Source organism: Cheilinus undulatus, linkage group 19, assembly GCF_018320785.1.
Source record: "Cheilinus undulatus linkage group 19, ASM1832078v1, whole genome shotgun sequence".
Lineage (NCBI taxonomy): Eukaryota > Metazoa > Chordata > Actinopteri > Labriformes > Labridae > Cheilinus > Cheilinus undulatus.
This window is the reverse complement of record NC_054883.1, coordinates 9,482,529-9,494,918: the sequence shown is the minus strand read 5'-3', so window position 1 is coordinate 9,494,918 and position 12,390 is coordinate 9,482,529. Positions and strand designations below refer to the sequence as shown.

The following is a 12,390-nucleotide window of genomic DNA, read 5'->3' as shown; positions in this document are numbered from 1 at the left end:
TTAGTGTTAAAACCAGTAACACCTACAAACTAGTGCTCTTAATTAAACTTTTAAACCAATCCCTCAACCTTTACTATGGTAATTAACTTATTTTTAATTCCACTACTGTGATGCATCTTTTAATTTTCTTATTATACCTGCTATTTACTGTCAACTGATCAATTAAACACTCTTCATCCCTCATCCACCTTCCCTCAACCTTCATCAAAATTATACTGAAGAGATCAGTGAGACGGCTAACAATGAAATCAAGTTAATTTACAGAGGCGAGTAAAAGACACCAAAGCCATTTTTGAAAGCTGAAGACAGATTGATTTAAGGCCACTGAAGTAAAAACAATGACCTATGAAATGTTTATAAAATCAGATGCACAAGATAAGGCCTAAAATGTGCTGAAATACTTTAAAATTCAGGAATAAAAATGGATAAGAAAAGTAAATAAAAGATACATCTACAGCATGACTAACATACTGGATCTAAGGACAGTTGCAGCTGCTGTAAAGGTCACTTAGCTCACTGTGTTAAAGAGCCTTAAAGTTAATAATGATATAAAATAAGCACTTAAATTAATGAGGACAAATTAATCAAATAAGTATAGGAGATGGAGAAATGGTGTACTATTAGTTGGAACATTTTTATATAAATTAACCCTGAGTCCGCCTTTACTGCCCATCAGGAGGTGAGGCAGTCTGGCTTCACAGTCGGGAGCCGTGGCTTCCTGGCTTCCTCTGTGGCTTTGTTGGGGAGCATTGCTTCTGGTCCTGTGCATCTGAAGAGGAACAAAGGATTTGGAGGGACTTATATTCCCTTTTCTCTCCTTTACTTACAGAGACCACCCCTCTTCATCACGCCTCATCTCCCTCTCTAACACTCCCCAAAGCCAAGGCACCGACCCTGCTGGAATGCCTGGCACCAAAAGAAGCAGATTCCAGTCCTGAGACCCCCACTCCCCAGGACTGCCACACTATGATACACTGATTTGAGCTTATAGCTGCATGCTCCTTTGTCTTCCTAAGCCTCTTAAAGGGACCCTGATGCTGAATGCAGATGGTCTCCACACTCTCCCTGTTGACTTTTTCCCCAGAGTTAAGACTGAGCTGAAGAGAAATCTGCTGAGTTACAAAGTAGAAGCTGTAATATAAGTAGGAAAAGTATTTATCAGGAACTTTGGGGTGAAAAAAAAAATTCTGAAAGCTTCACTGATGATGATGATGCTGCACAAGAGCAGGTGTTATGGTTTAACTAGTGACTGTGTTAACTGGTGACTTTTCTTTTTTTTTTTTTTTTTAAGATTTATTTTTGGGCATTTTTGTGCCTTTATTGGATAGAGGAGGACAGTGGATAGAGTCGGAAACAGGGTCAAGAGTGGGGGAGGGCATGCAGTAAAGGGCCTCAGGCCGGATTCGGGCTGCCCGCGTACATGGGGAGCGCCTTTAACCACCAGGCCACCTGCTCCCCAACTGGTGACTGGTGACTTTTCTGCTGAATGTTTCATGGGTGTTGTAGTTCAAACACTTAAAATTTTCCATTAATTCTAAAACATGCTCAGAAGATATGAAATTATTGGATAAAATAACAAAAGGGGCTTGTGGAGTTTTGGATAGTGTTTGTTTTTGAGACAACCACAGACACACATTTGACTTGTAGCCACCAGTGAACATGGTCACTCATTAAACCGTAATATTGGTCTTTGACTTTAAGCAGATCAGAATTCCTCTTATTTGTATTTTCTGTGCTGGTCAGCAGTTGTTTGTTGATGTTCCTCTTAATTTTACTTTGGGTGAATGTGACTGTATAATGTGATCTCAGGCATTTTCAGTTTTCCTGATATAGACTACATTATTGTAGTTTAGCAGACAAGCAGACATGTTGGGTCAGGCTTCTTCTCATCTAGGATTGTAGAGCATGATGGGTCCTTCTCTTTTCTTTTCTTTACTTTTCTTTTTGGAAAACAGGATGGGCTCAGTAACCCACAGCTCCTCAGACAGTGTGGGCAGAAAATCTGCACATCAGACACAGTAATGTCAACATTACAGATGCTAAGAGCTAGCGTTGGTAGTGCTAACAACACAGCTGATGAGCCAGTGATGGTAATGTCAACATTACAGATGCTAAGAGCTAGCATTAGTAGTGCTAACAACACAGCTGATGAGCCAGACACAGTAATGTCAACATTATAGATGCTAAGAGCTAGCATTAGTAGTGCTAACAACACAGCTGATGAGCCAGACACAGTAATGTCAACATTATAGATGCTAAGAGCTAGCGTTGGTAGTGCTAACAACACAGCTGATGAGCCAGACACAGTAATGTCAACATTATAGATGCTAAGAGCTAGCGTTGGTAGTGCTAACAACACAGCTGATGAGCCAGACACAGTAATGTCAACATTATAGATGCTAAGAGCTAGCGTTGGTAGTGCTAACAACACAGCTGATGAGCCAGTGATGGTAATGTCAACATTACAGATGCTAAGAGCTAGCGTTGGTAGTGCTAACAACACAGCTGATGAGCCAGACACAGTAATGTCAACATTATAGATGCTAAGAGCTAGCGTTGGTAGTGCTAACAACACAGCTGATGAGCCAGTGATGGTAATGTCAACATTATAGATGCTAAGAGCTAGCGTTGGTAGTGCTAACAACACAGCTGATGAGCCAGTGATGGTAATGTCAACATTACAGATGCTAAGAGCTAGCATTAGTAGTGCTAACAACACAGCTGATGAGCCAGTGATGGTAATGTCAACATTACAGATGCTAAGAGCTAGCATTAGTAGTGCTAACAACACAGCTGATGAGCCAGTGATGGTAATGTCAACATTACAGATGCTAAGAGCTAGCGTTGGTAGTGCTAACAACACAGCTGATGAGCCAGTGATGGTAATGTCAACATTACAGATGCTAAGAGCTAGCGTTGGTAGTGCTAACAACACAGCTGATGAGCCAGACACAGTAATGTCAACATTACAGATGCTAAGAGCTAGCGTTGGTAGTGCTAACAACACAGCTGATGAGCCAGACACAGTAATGTCAACATTACAGATGCTAAGAGCTAGCATTGGTATTGCTAAAAACACAGCTGATGAGCCAGTGATGGTAATGTCAACGTTACAGATGCTAAGAGCTAGCGTTGGTAGTGCTAACAACACAGCTGATGAGCCAGACACAGTAATGTCAACATTACAGATGCTAAGAGCTAGCGTTGGTAGTGCTAACAACACAGCTGATGAGCCAGACACAGTAATGTCAACGTTACAGATGCTAAGAGCTAGCGTTGGTAGTGCTAACAACACAGCTGATGAGCCAGACACAGTAATGTCAACTTTACAGATGCTAAGACCTAGCATTGGTAGTGCTAACAACACAGCTGATGAGCCAGACACAGTAATGTCAACTTTACAGATGCTAAGACCTAGCATTGGTAATGCTAACAACACAGCTGATGAGCCAGACACCTCATGCAACAAGGTAAAATGTGTATGAAACAGGGACAAAAATGTAGGAAAGAAAACTGGTGTTCAAGCAGGACTAGCTACTGTGGCTCAGATTAAAGGGCAGTTACGTAGAACAGGCTTGTTCGTCCATGGCCCATCATTATCAAGTCTATTACCCCAAAAGGGTAATAATACAAAACCATTATCATTTAAGCATGTTTATGACAAAAACTGAAGTGTTAAAGGGGCACGGCTAACCTCTTAGCTCAGTACAAGAGACGCTCTTGTGGCTAGACAAGGCTAGACACTATTCTCTCCTCTACAGAGACCACCTCTCTTCATCACGCCTATTGCACTCAATCCATATTTAAATCACCCTCTCAAACGTACTCCTGAATAAACCGAGTAACAAGACAAGTAGGAAGTGCGGAAATAGGTTTTAAGTTGGGATGTCGGTTAGCCGGCTAAAAATTAGATAGCACCAGATTTATGAGTCAGTTAAACTTATTATGTATCTTTTTTTTTTTTTAAATATGGGCCTGAAACTAAAGTAAAATGCTCTTTGAAACTGTAACAAAGCCTCCCACATCTAGTAGCTGCTGTAGCTTCAGTAAAGCACAGTATTTATCTGCAAAGAGGAACAAAGGCTGGGGGAGCTAGCTGCTAACTTTAGCTTTGCTACTCAGCTCTTTCTGGACGTATATGCAGCGTGACTACCACTCAGACCAAAGTGATCTGTGGAACCAGGTTATAAACATTTTTATTTCTCTTGTAGAAAAAAATAGCATAGCTGCTTGAGTTAGAACCAGCAATAAATGATTAGGTCTTGTTATCTACCAGTTTCTTTGTGAATCACTCTGGCTACATGCTTGTATGAAAGTTCTTGTACGAAAAAAGGTTACTTGGGTAGACTTGTGATATTTCAGTTGTCATCATTCTCTCCTTTTTTCTTGTTTCCACCAACTAAAAAAACAGCAGAACTTGTTACCTATCTCGCAGGTTATTGCTGCTTTGACAATTTAACACTGGTGTTTATGGCTTTTCAAGCTAGCATCTACCATTGCTCGACAAATGATGTTAAAATGAGACACTCTGTCTCTGTCCATTTATTATCCAATGTCTTCTCCACAATCATTACTACCTCTCCTTGCTTGTTCTTACCTTTATCACCATGCTGGACGTTTAGATACAGTAGTTCCGAGTTGGAAGAACTTTTGTTCTACATATGATGAAAAAACACAGTTACAAACTGTAGAAATAAACACCAGTATTCCTAATGGTATTTTTGTTTGTGTCTAATGTCTAGGCTCCTGTCCACCAGGCCTCCTGCCGTGTGAAAACGGTCGGTGTTTCACTCTGGGGCAGAGCTGTGACTTCACAGACGACTGTGGGGACGGCACTGATGAAAAGGATTGTGGGACTTCCTGCAGTTTCGAGAGCGGTCGCTGTGGCTGGAAGAGCTCCCGGGCCGATAATTTCAATTGGACGCTTGGAACGGGATCTGCCAGAAGCATACGGCCTCCATACGACCACTCGCTGATTGATGAGAATGGTAGGTGTTTACGTGTTATTTGTAGTTCATACACCTCATTTAAAAGTTTTTAAACTTTGCTGAGTCCAGTTTCTCATTAAAAACAGGATCCTGTGCTGTTTTCACCTTCTCGGAATTTCCATTGTATAATTGAACAAGTGCACATACACGTGGGTGGTTCTGTATAATCAGAGTAAATGAAACTGAGATGACTTTAAAATTCATCTCACCTGTTCAGATTCAAGCTGCTGCTGTAGCTCTCCACAATGTTTAATTCATGTTTCACCCACTTCTGTGACAAAATCAATGAGCTACTACTCAGAATGTGAATGTACAGCAGGTGAGCTTCAGGCGACTGATGCAAGGCTAAAATTCCATTATTCGAGTGTAAGGTGTACATTAAAAATTAAGACATAGAACCTTAGACTCTTAAGGATTCTATACACGAGAGTTCACTTGTGGTTTATTCAGTCCCACGTTTGGTTCTCTTGGGTTCTGGAAAGGAGACTATCCGATTGTTGAACCTCGGCTATAGGAGCAACATTGTTTTGTGGACCTGGAGAAGGCTTGCAATCGTGTCCCATGGGGGTTGTGTGGGGAGGGCACTGCAGGAATATGGGGACCTTGGGCCACTGCAGCGAGCCATCAGGTCTTTGTAAAACCAAAGTGAGGGCTTTGTTCCTATCCCAAGCATAAAGTCGAACATGTTCCTGGTACATGTTTGCCTCCACCAGGGCTGCCCCTTATCACTTATCCCATTTGTGATTTTCATGGACAGGATCTCAAGCAGTGATTTTGGTTTGGTGACTGCACAATTTCATATCAGATTTTTGTAGATGATATGGTTCTGTTGGCCTCTTCTGCCAGGGACCTCTAGCAGGCATTGGGATGGTTTGTACCCAAGTGCAAAGTGGTTGGGATGAGGGTCAGCACTTCCAAGTCCAAGGCCAAAGTTCTCTGCCAGAAAACAGTAGATTACTTTCTCCAGGTGGGGAGAGAGTCCTTGTTCCAAATGAAGGAGTTCAAGGAACCCTGGGGTCTTGTTCACAAGTGAGGGTAGAATGGACCGTGAGATTGTCAGGCAGATCGAATTATGGCAGAGTTGGCAAGTCAAAGCTCTCAGTTACTGGTCAATCTTTGTTCCAGCCCTCACCTATGATCATAAGCTCTTAGTAATAACTGCAGGTTCAACCAGTTAGAGACAGGGTGAGGAGCTTGAGTATCCAGAGGGAGCTTGAGATAGAGCCGCTTGTCCTTCATCAAGAAAGGATCCAGCTGAGATGGTTCAGGCATGAGAGTTGGATGCCAACTCAACTGGATGTGGAGTTCTTCCAGGTGAGTCCAACTAAGAGGAGACCCCAGGTAAATCCAGGAATCGCTGGAGGGATTATATATCTGATCTGGCCCGGACACACCTCGGAATTCCCTAGGAAGAGATGGAAAATGTTGCTGGGGAGACTGGGATGTCTGGGCTGCTCCTTCGTCCTGAAAGGAGCCAGTTGAGGTGGTCCAGGCATCTCATTAGGATGCCTCCCTGTAGAAGTCCATCAGGCGCATCTAACTTGGAGGAGACCCCAGGGTAGACACAGGACTTGCTGGAGAGAATTTATATCTCATCTGGACTTGGAACACCTTGGAATATCCCAGGAAGAGTTGGAAAATGTTGCTGGGAAGAGGGATGCACCTTCTTCTCAAAAGGAGCCAGTTGAGGTGATCCCGGCATCTCATTAGGATGCCTTCTGGACGTCTCCCTGTGGAGGCTCCTGGCGCGTCCAACTGGTTGTGAAACCCCAGGGTAGATCCAGATCTTGCTGGAGGGATTATATCTCATCTGGCCTGGAAATACCTAAGAATCACCCTGGAAAATGTTGCTGGGGAAAGGGATGTCTAGACTGACTTGCTTAGCCTGCTGCTACAGTGAACAGACCCCAGATAAGTGGCAGAAAATAGATGAATGTTGTGATTCTTTGGAAAACAAGACATGATTTGATCACAAAACCAAAACTGGCTTAGGAGCCACCATGTGGCCGCTGTTAATAGCAACATGTAGCTTGATATCTACAGCCGCAGTCAAAACATTTATACATATTTTCCTCAAGAACAACCTTCAAATGTTCTGTGTTAGAAAATAGATCCATGTTGAGTTGCTTAAATACTGCTCATTTACTCAACATGGCCTTCAACATGGTACCTGACTATGTAGCTGTTACATATATTGATCAAATGTTGAATTTGATTATTTCTGATACCCCATCCCCTTCTGTGCTATTGATTTTACACTGAAGTCTGGTGCAGTTGGACATTGGTCGTTTGCCTGAAATAAGATCTGTCATTAACAAAAGATTTTCCTGTTTTTTTACCAATTATTTAAAAAAGTGCATCATTTATTCTCAGCATTTTTGCCTCAGTGACATTTATTTATCTCTTATTTCAAGGAGATTGAACATGTTAAACTATAATATCTAGAAGTAATATTATGAAAAATCACTCAATGAAATATTATTATCGGTATTTCAGAGAATAACTGCAACATGTTCAGAGAAAGAAATGCATCCCATCCTCCACTGGTTTTCTTTTGATCCATACATTCCAGTTTTTTCCCTTCTTTATGGGCTTGACTCATCTGGGGATCTCTCTCCCTCGGGTGCCAAAAGGCAGTGAGATATTAGAAGATGTGTCAGAGATTACTCTGTGACCCCGAGCCCTCTCTCCCTAGCCACACTGCTCTAACCCTGCTGTAATTTGTCACTGGCTGCAAGTGCTCCCCATACAGAGATAGTTATCAATTCCTCTTTCCCCTCCTCCTCCTCCATCACTCGTCTCCATCTTTTCTCCGCAGGTCATTTCATCTACCTAGAAGCTACACCTGTGGGTCTAAAAGGAGATAAAGCTCACATTAGAAGCTCTGTGTGGAAAGAGTCGAGCGCCATCTGCAAGCTGACCTTCTGGTACTACATCTCCCATAAGGCCTCAGGAACAATTCGCTTGTTGATTAAGGTAAATCATAGACAGGAGTTTGTTAGGCCTCTACTTTGTATCATACAGCTGTGATACTGGTGCTGCTGCACAACTCACAATACCATAGGATATGACCATGTACAATACCATAGGATACAATATCATATAATGTGTTTTGACACAGTGTAATATGAAACCAAATGACATGTTATGATACAGAAATCTACTAGTAAGCCCTACCCTCCAGCCAATCACTTTTCTCGTAGCTTCACAATGCACTTGGACAACTGGCTCATAGACCTCCATAGAAGCATTAGAAATTCTGATTTTCCTTCAGTTTTTATGGAAATTATTCAGTTATAAGTTAGACAAAATGCTGAAATGATGTGCATGGCAACAGTGATATAATGTGGGAGGGGCCTAGAGAATCAAATGTATTTTATCCCTTCCCAAAGCTCTTATACAATGTCCGTAAAAGTATTCACCTCCTTGGATCTTTTACTCTTTTCATGATTTTATGAATCAATCATGGTCAATCAAATTTGGCTTTTTTGGAGACAACCGAAAAAGAAAAAAAACTGTCATGTCACTGTGAAAACAGATTTCTGCAAAGTAACATCTATTTAACAAATACAGTGTAATGTACATAATGTAATGTAAAATAAGTGACTTCATAAATGCCCCCCTGCCCTTTATAGTCCAGCTGATTGATAATAATGGTCTAACAATTAGTGAAATGGGGATCAGCCGAGTACAGTGAATGTGTCTCACTGTCTTGATTGTAGTATAAAGACACCTATGTCTTGATGGTTCAGTCACTGGTTAATCTAGTTATTCCTGGCTACCATTACACCATAAAAACAAAAGAACACTCCAAGTAACTGAGAGAAAAAGTTATTGAAAAGTAAAAGTCAGAGGTGAGTTGCATGTTGAAGAAAACTCCAAATAAATCTCAACTAGAGTTCACCAAAAGGCATGTGGGAGAATCCATTGTCAAGTAGAGGAACGTTCTTTGGTCTGATGAGACCAGAATGGTGACAAGACGCTGTATTTTGCAGACTTCAAACACTGCACATCACAACAAACGCATCATCCCCACTGTGAAGCACATTGGTGGCAGCTTCATGCTGTAGGGATGCTTCTCAGCAGCTGGCCCTGCAAGGCTTGTAAAGGTAGATGGTAAACTGAATGGGGCAAAATATAGGAAAATCCTCGAGGACAATCTTATTCAGTCTGAAAGAGAACTACGGCTTGGAAGAAGGTTTCAGCAAGACAATGACCTAAAGCATGCAGTGAGAGCTACACAGAAATGGTTTAAAGAAAACAAGGTGAATGTTCTGGGGTAGCCGAGTCAAAGCCAAGACCTCAATCTAATACAGAATTTGTGGCTGAACTTGGAAAGGACTGTTCATACCTGATCCCCTTGCATCCTGACAGAGCTTGAGCAGTTTTTGCAAAGAAGAATGGAGAAAAATTGCTGTGCAGATATGCAGGCCTATCCACACGGACTCAGTGCTGTGATTGCAGCCAAGGGACTCTACTAGATACTGACATGAAGGGGGTGAATATTTATGCAGTCACTTAATTTTCATTACATTTCTTTATTCAACTAACATCACTTTGTAGAAACCTGTTTGCTTTGATGTGAAAAGGGATTTTTTTTGTGTGTCAAAAAACCCAAATTATGTTGACCATGATTGATTTATAATATCAATAAAATGGTTAAACATCCTATAAATGATTTTAGAGGCACTGTAAGGATGCATCAGGGTATTTGATTAAGGGGGGGGGCATAATTAATATATTTATATCCTGTTATTTGTCAGTTTTCACATCAAGTTGCTGTTAAGGTTTTTTACTGGCCACTTGGTTTTTGTTCACCTTGCTCTCATTTCTGTCATAAGCACCACGAGGACTCATGAAGTTGATCTAGGTCCAAGGAAAATTGTTGTTCTGTGATGTATTTTTGCTTTTTTTCAAATATTGATATTTGGCACCAGTGATTCAGTGACTGTACCTCATGAGTCATGACAACTGCTGTGTCAGTGTTTAATCCTATTCCCAGCTGTTGAGTTGTTTGGTTAAAACAAAAGGGATTGGATACTGTCATGTCTGCCAGTTTTTTAATCTATTTATTTATTGTTTTTTAACTGCTCTGGGTCCATCAGAGATGAATTCATGATTTGGGTCTAGGTCGACCCTCGTGCCCAGGGCCTCCTCGCCCCTCCATCTGGTCACACACCAGTGCTGCCAGTTCTCAAGGCTCCTTGCTTGTTAGGCACTCAGCCATCTAGTTTGTGTATTCATGCTTGACTTTGAGGGATTAAGATTTCTGCTGCAGCTTTTTTTTCCGCTATTGAAATTCTGCTGTGATTCACTCTGCCTCCGTCCTGCCGCCTGCTTGCTCTCGACTTCTTTTCACTTTGTCGAGTACGACTCAAGGTCAAGGTGCAATAGTAGATTCATTCTTCGGGTGTTTGATTGTGTCTGAGGCTGCAGATTTTCCTCGTTCTCTCACAATGCATAGCAAATGCAGTTTGTTCAGGTGTCCTTGTATGAACTACTGGAACTGGTTTATGCAATTCGCAGAGCACGTCAGCAAGTTTTTATGCAAATTTAAAACAAAGGAAGAAGAAGTGGTGTCCCTACATTGGATATTTGCATTTCAAAAATTAAAAAAAAGAGCAGCAAAGTCATAGAGGTAGCTGGGCTCATGATGCGTCTGTTTTTAGGAGAGAAATGTAAGTTATTCTGTACGGTAAACCTGCATCAGCACTTGAATCCAAAATGTGTCCTATAGGGAGTCTGTATTTTTTTGGTCATGAGTGTAAGAAAGAAACAACCAGGAATTCATCCTTCTAATAACCTTATTCTCATTGCTTTTTGAAACAAATTCAGTGCAAGTTCAGTGCTTTATGAGTGGGTATCACATCAGATTAAAGAATAAAAGTATTTATTTTATTTATAATATCCATAGCTCCAACAGACAAAAAGATGTGAGTCTTTCTCCTTTTTATCTGAGGACTTATTCTTTGATATTAAGAGCATATTTTGACACAAAATTTGAGTATGAAAACAGCCCCCGACAAATTAGCATTTTCCTCCTGTTTGAGTTCAAACAAAAGAAGATATTTGAAATCTTGTTGTTAATTTTTGGAGTTTTTACCCTAACCCTAACAGGTGTCATCAACTACATTTGTACAGAGACAAACTTTCAAATTAACTAAAATGAAATAAGTACTTTAGTGTAATTAACCTTTTTTGTATTGGTGTTTTTAATTTCTTTTTTTAAGCGTTAACTGATGAGTCCCAGGTCTATACTGCAGCTGAATGAAATATTTTGGTCACATATTTCTGGGGCTGCCATGTTTGCCATCACTGGGTTTGACACTTGTATCCTAATTGGTGGAAAAACACAATCAGGAACCAGGTCTTTTGTTTTGATTCCCCAAGAGCTAGAAGTGGACTGTTGATACTGAAAACTGCAGATTTAATCAGGACAGTATGCATTTATCATGCATCATTATGGCTGACAGGTGTAAAAATGGATCAAACATCAAGTCATTCCTGATAAATCCTGATCATTTTGGGGCCAATTTAAAAGCTGTAAGGATTTAATGACAAAACACACCCTTAAAACCACAACATCTATTTTCCTCTTCACATTTTTTGAGTGTAATCATCTTTTTGAGGCCGACTGGGGAGGTTTGGGGGGCCTGATACAGCCCCAGGCCGCCAGTTGATGATCACTGATGTATAGATTAGGAAATAAAGAGAAAGTGAGGAATGGCATGAGGGAAAGGAGCCGCAGGTTGGACTTGAACCCAGGCCACATGCTTGGAGGACACTGAAGAACGCTGATGGCTGGGCTGTCTGCCCTCAGTCGGTTGTTTTCAAAGATTTAAAGAGATACATCTGCAACTTTGGGGTTCATATTTCATTTTTATATCAAATGCAACCAGTAAGCACTCAGAAAAATAATCTTACATGCTTAACTTTTGTTGAATGTGTCCTGTCTAAAACGTGCTGTGTTTTTTCATGAACACCTTCCTAAAAATAACATTTAAATTATAAAGCCAAATACTGAAAAGATAAATGTCTACAGCCCCTTTCTCATCGGGTTTATGTAGAGGTTTTAGTGACACACCAGTGGGGATATTAAAGAATAAGAGCTCAAAATGTCACAAACTGTCTAAAAAGTTCAGTACAAAACCAAAGAATACACTAAAATGATTCCATTAAACCAATGTTCACCAGCCTTTTTCAACCAAAGTTCCCCTTCAGTTTAAAGAGCTAAATCTAGATCTACCATTCCTATTCACAGAGACAAAACAACTATTTTCCCCACATTTAAGCTAGCAGATAGTCCTCAGTCTTCAAGTGTAGGAGGGTAATGAATAGAAAACAATCAAATGATTAATTTTCAATCCAACTGTTATTAAAGGTTTACATTTATAGGCTGATA

At 40.8% G+C, this 12,390-nt stretch overlaps 1 protein-coding gene across 1 annotated transcript in view; it reads left to right on the top strand.

Annotated features, from left to right (window-relative positions):
- Nucleotides 1-12,390, top strand: part of malrd1 (MAM and LDL receptor class A domain containing 1) — a 109,663-nt gene that overhangs the window by 57,367 nt on the left and 39,906 nt on the right. Inside the window, exons 19-20 of the mRNA XM_041814287.1 lie at nucleotides 4,743-4,988; nucleotides 7,807-7,964. Coding sequence (XP_041670221.1) covers nucleotides 4,743-4,988; nucleotides 7,807-7,964 — 404 coding nt within the window. The remainder of the gene's footprint in view (nucleotides 1-4,742; nucleotides 4,989-7,806; nucleotides 7,965-12,390) is intronic.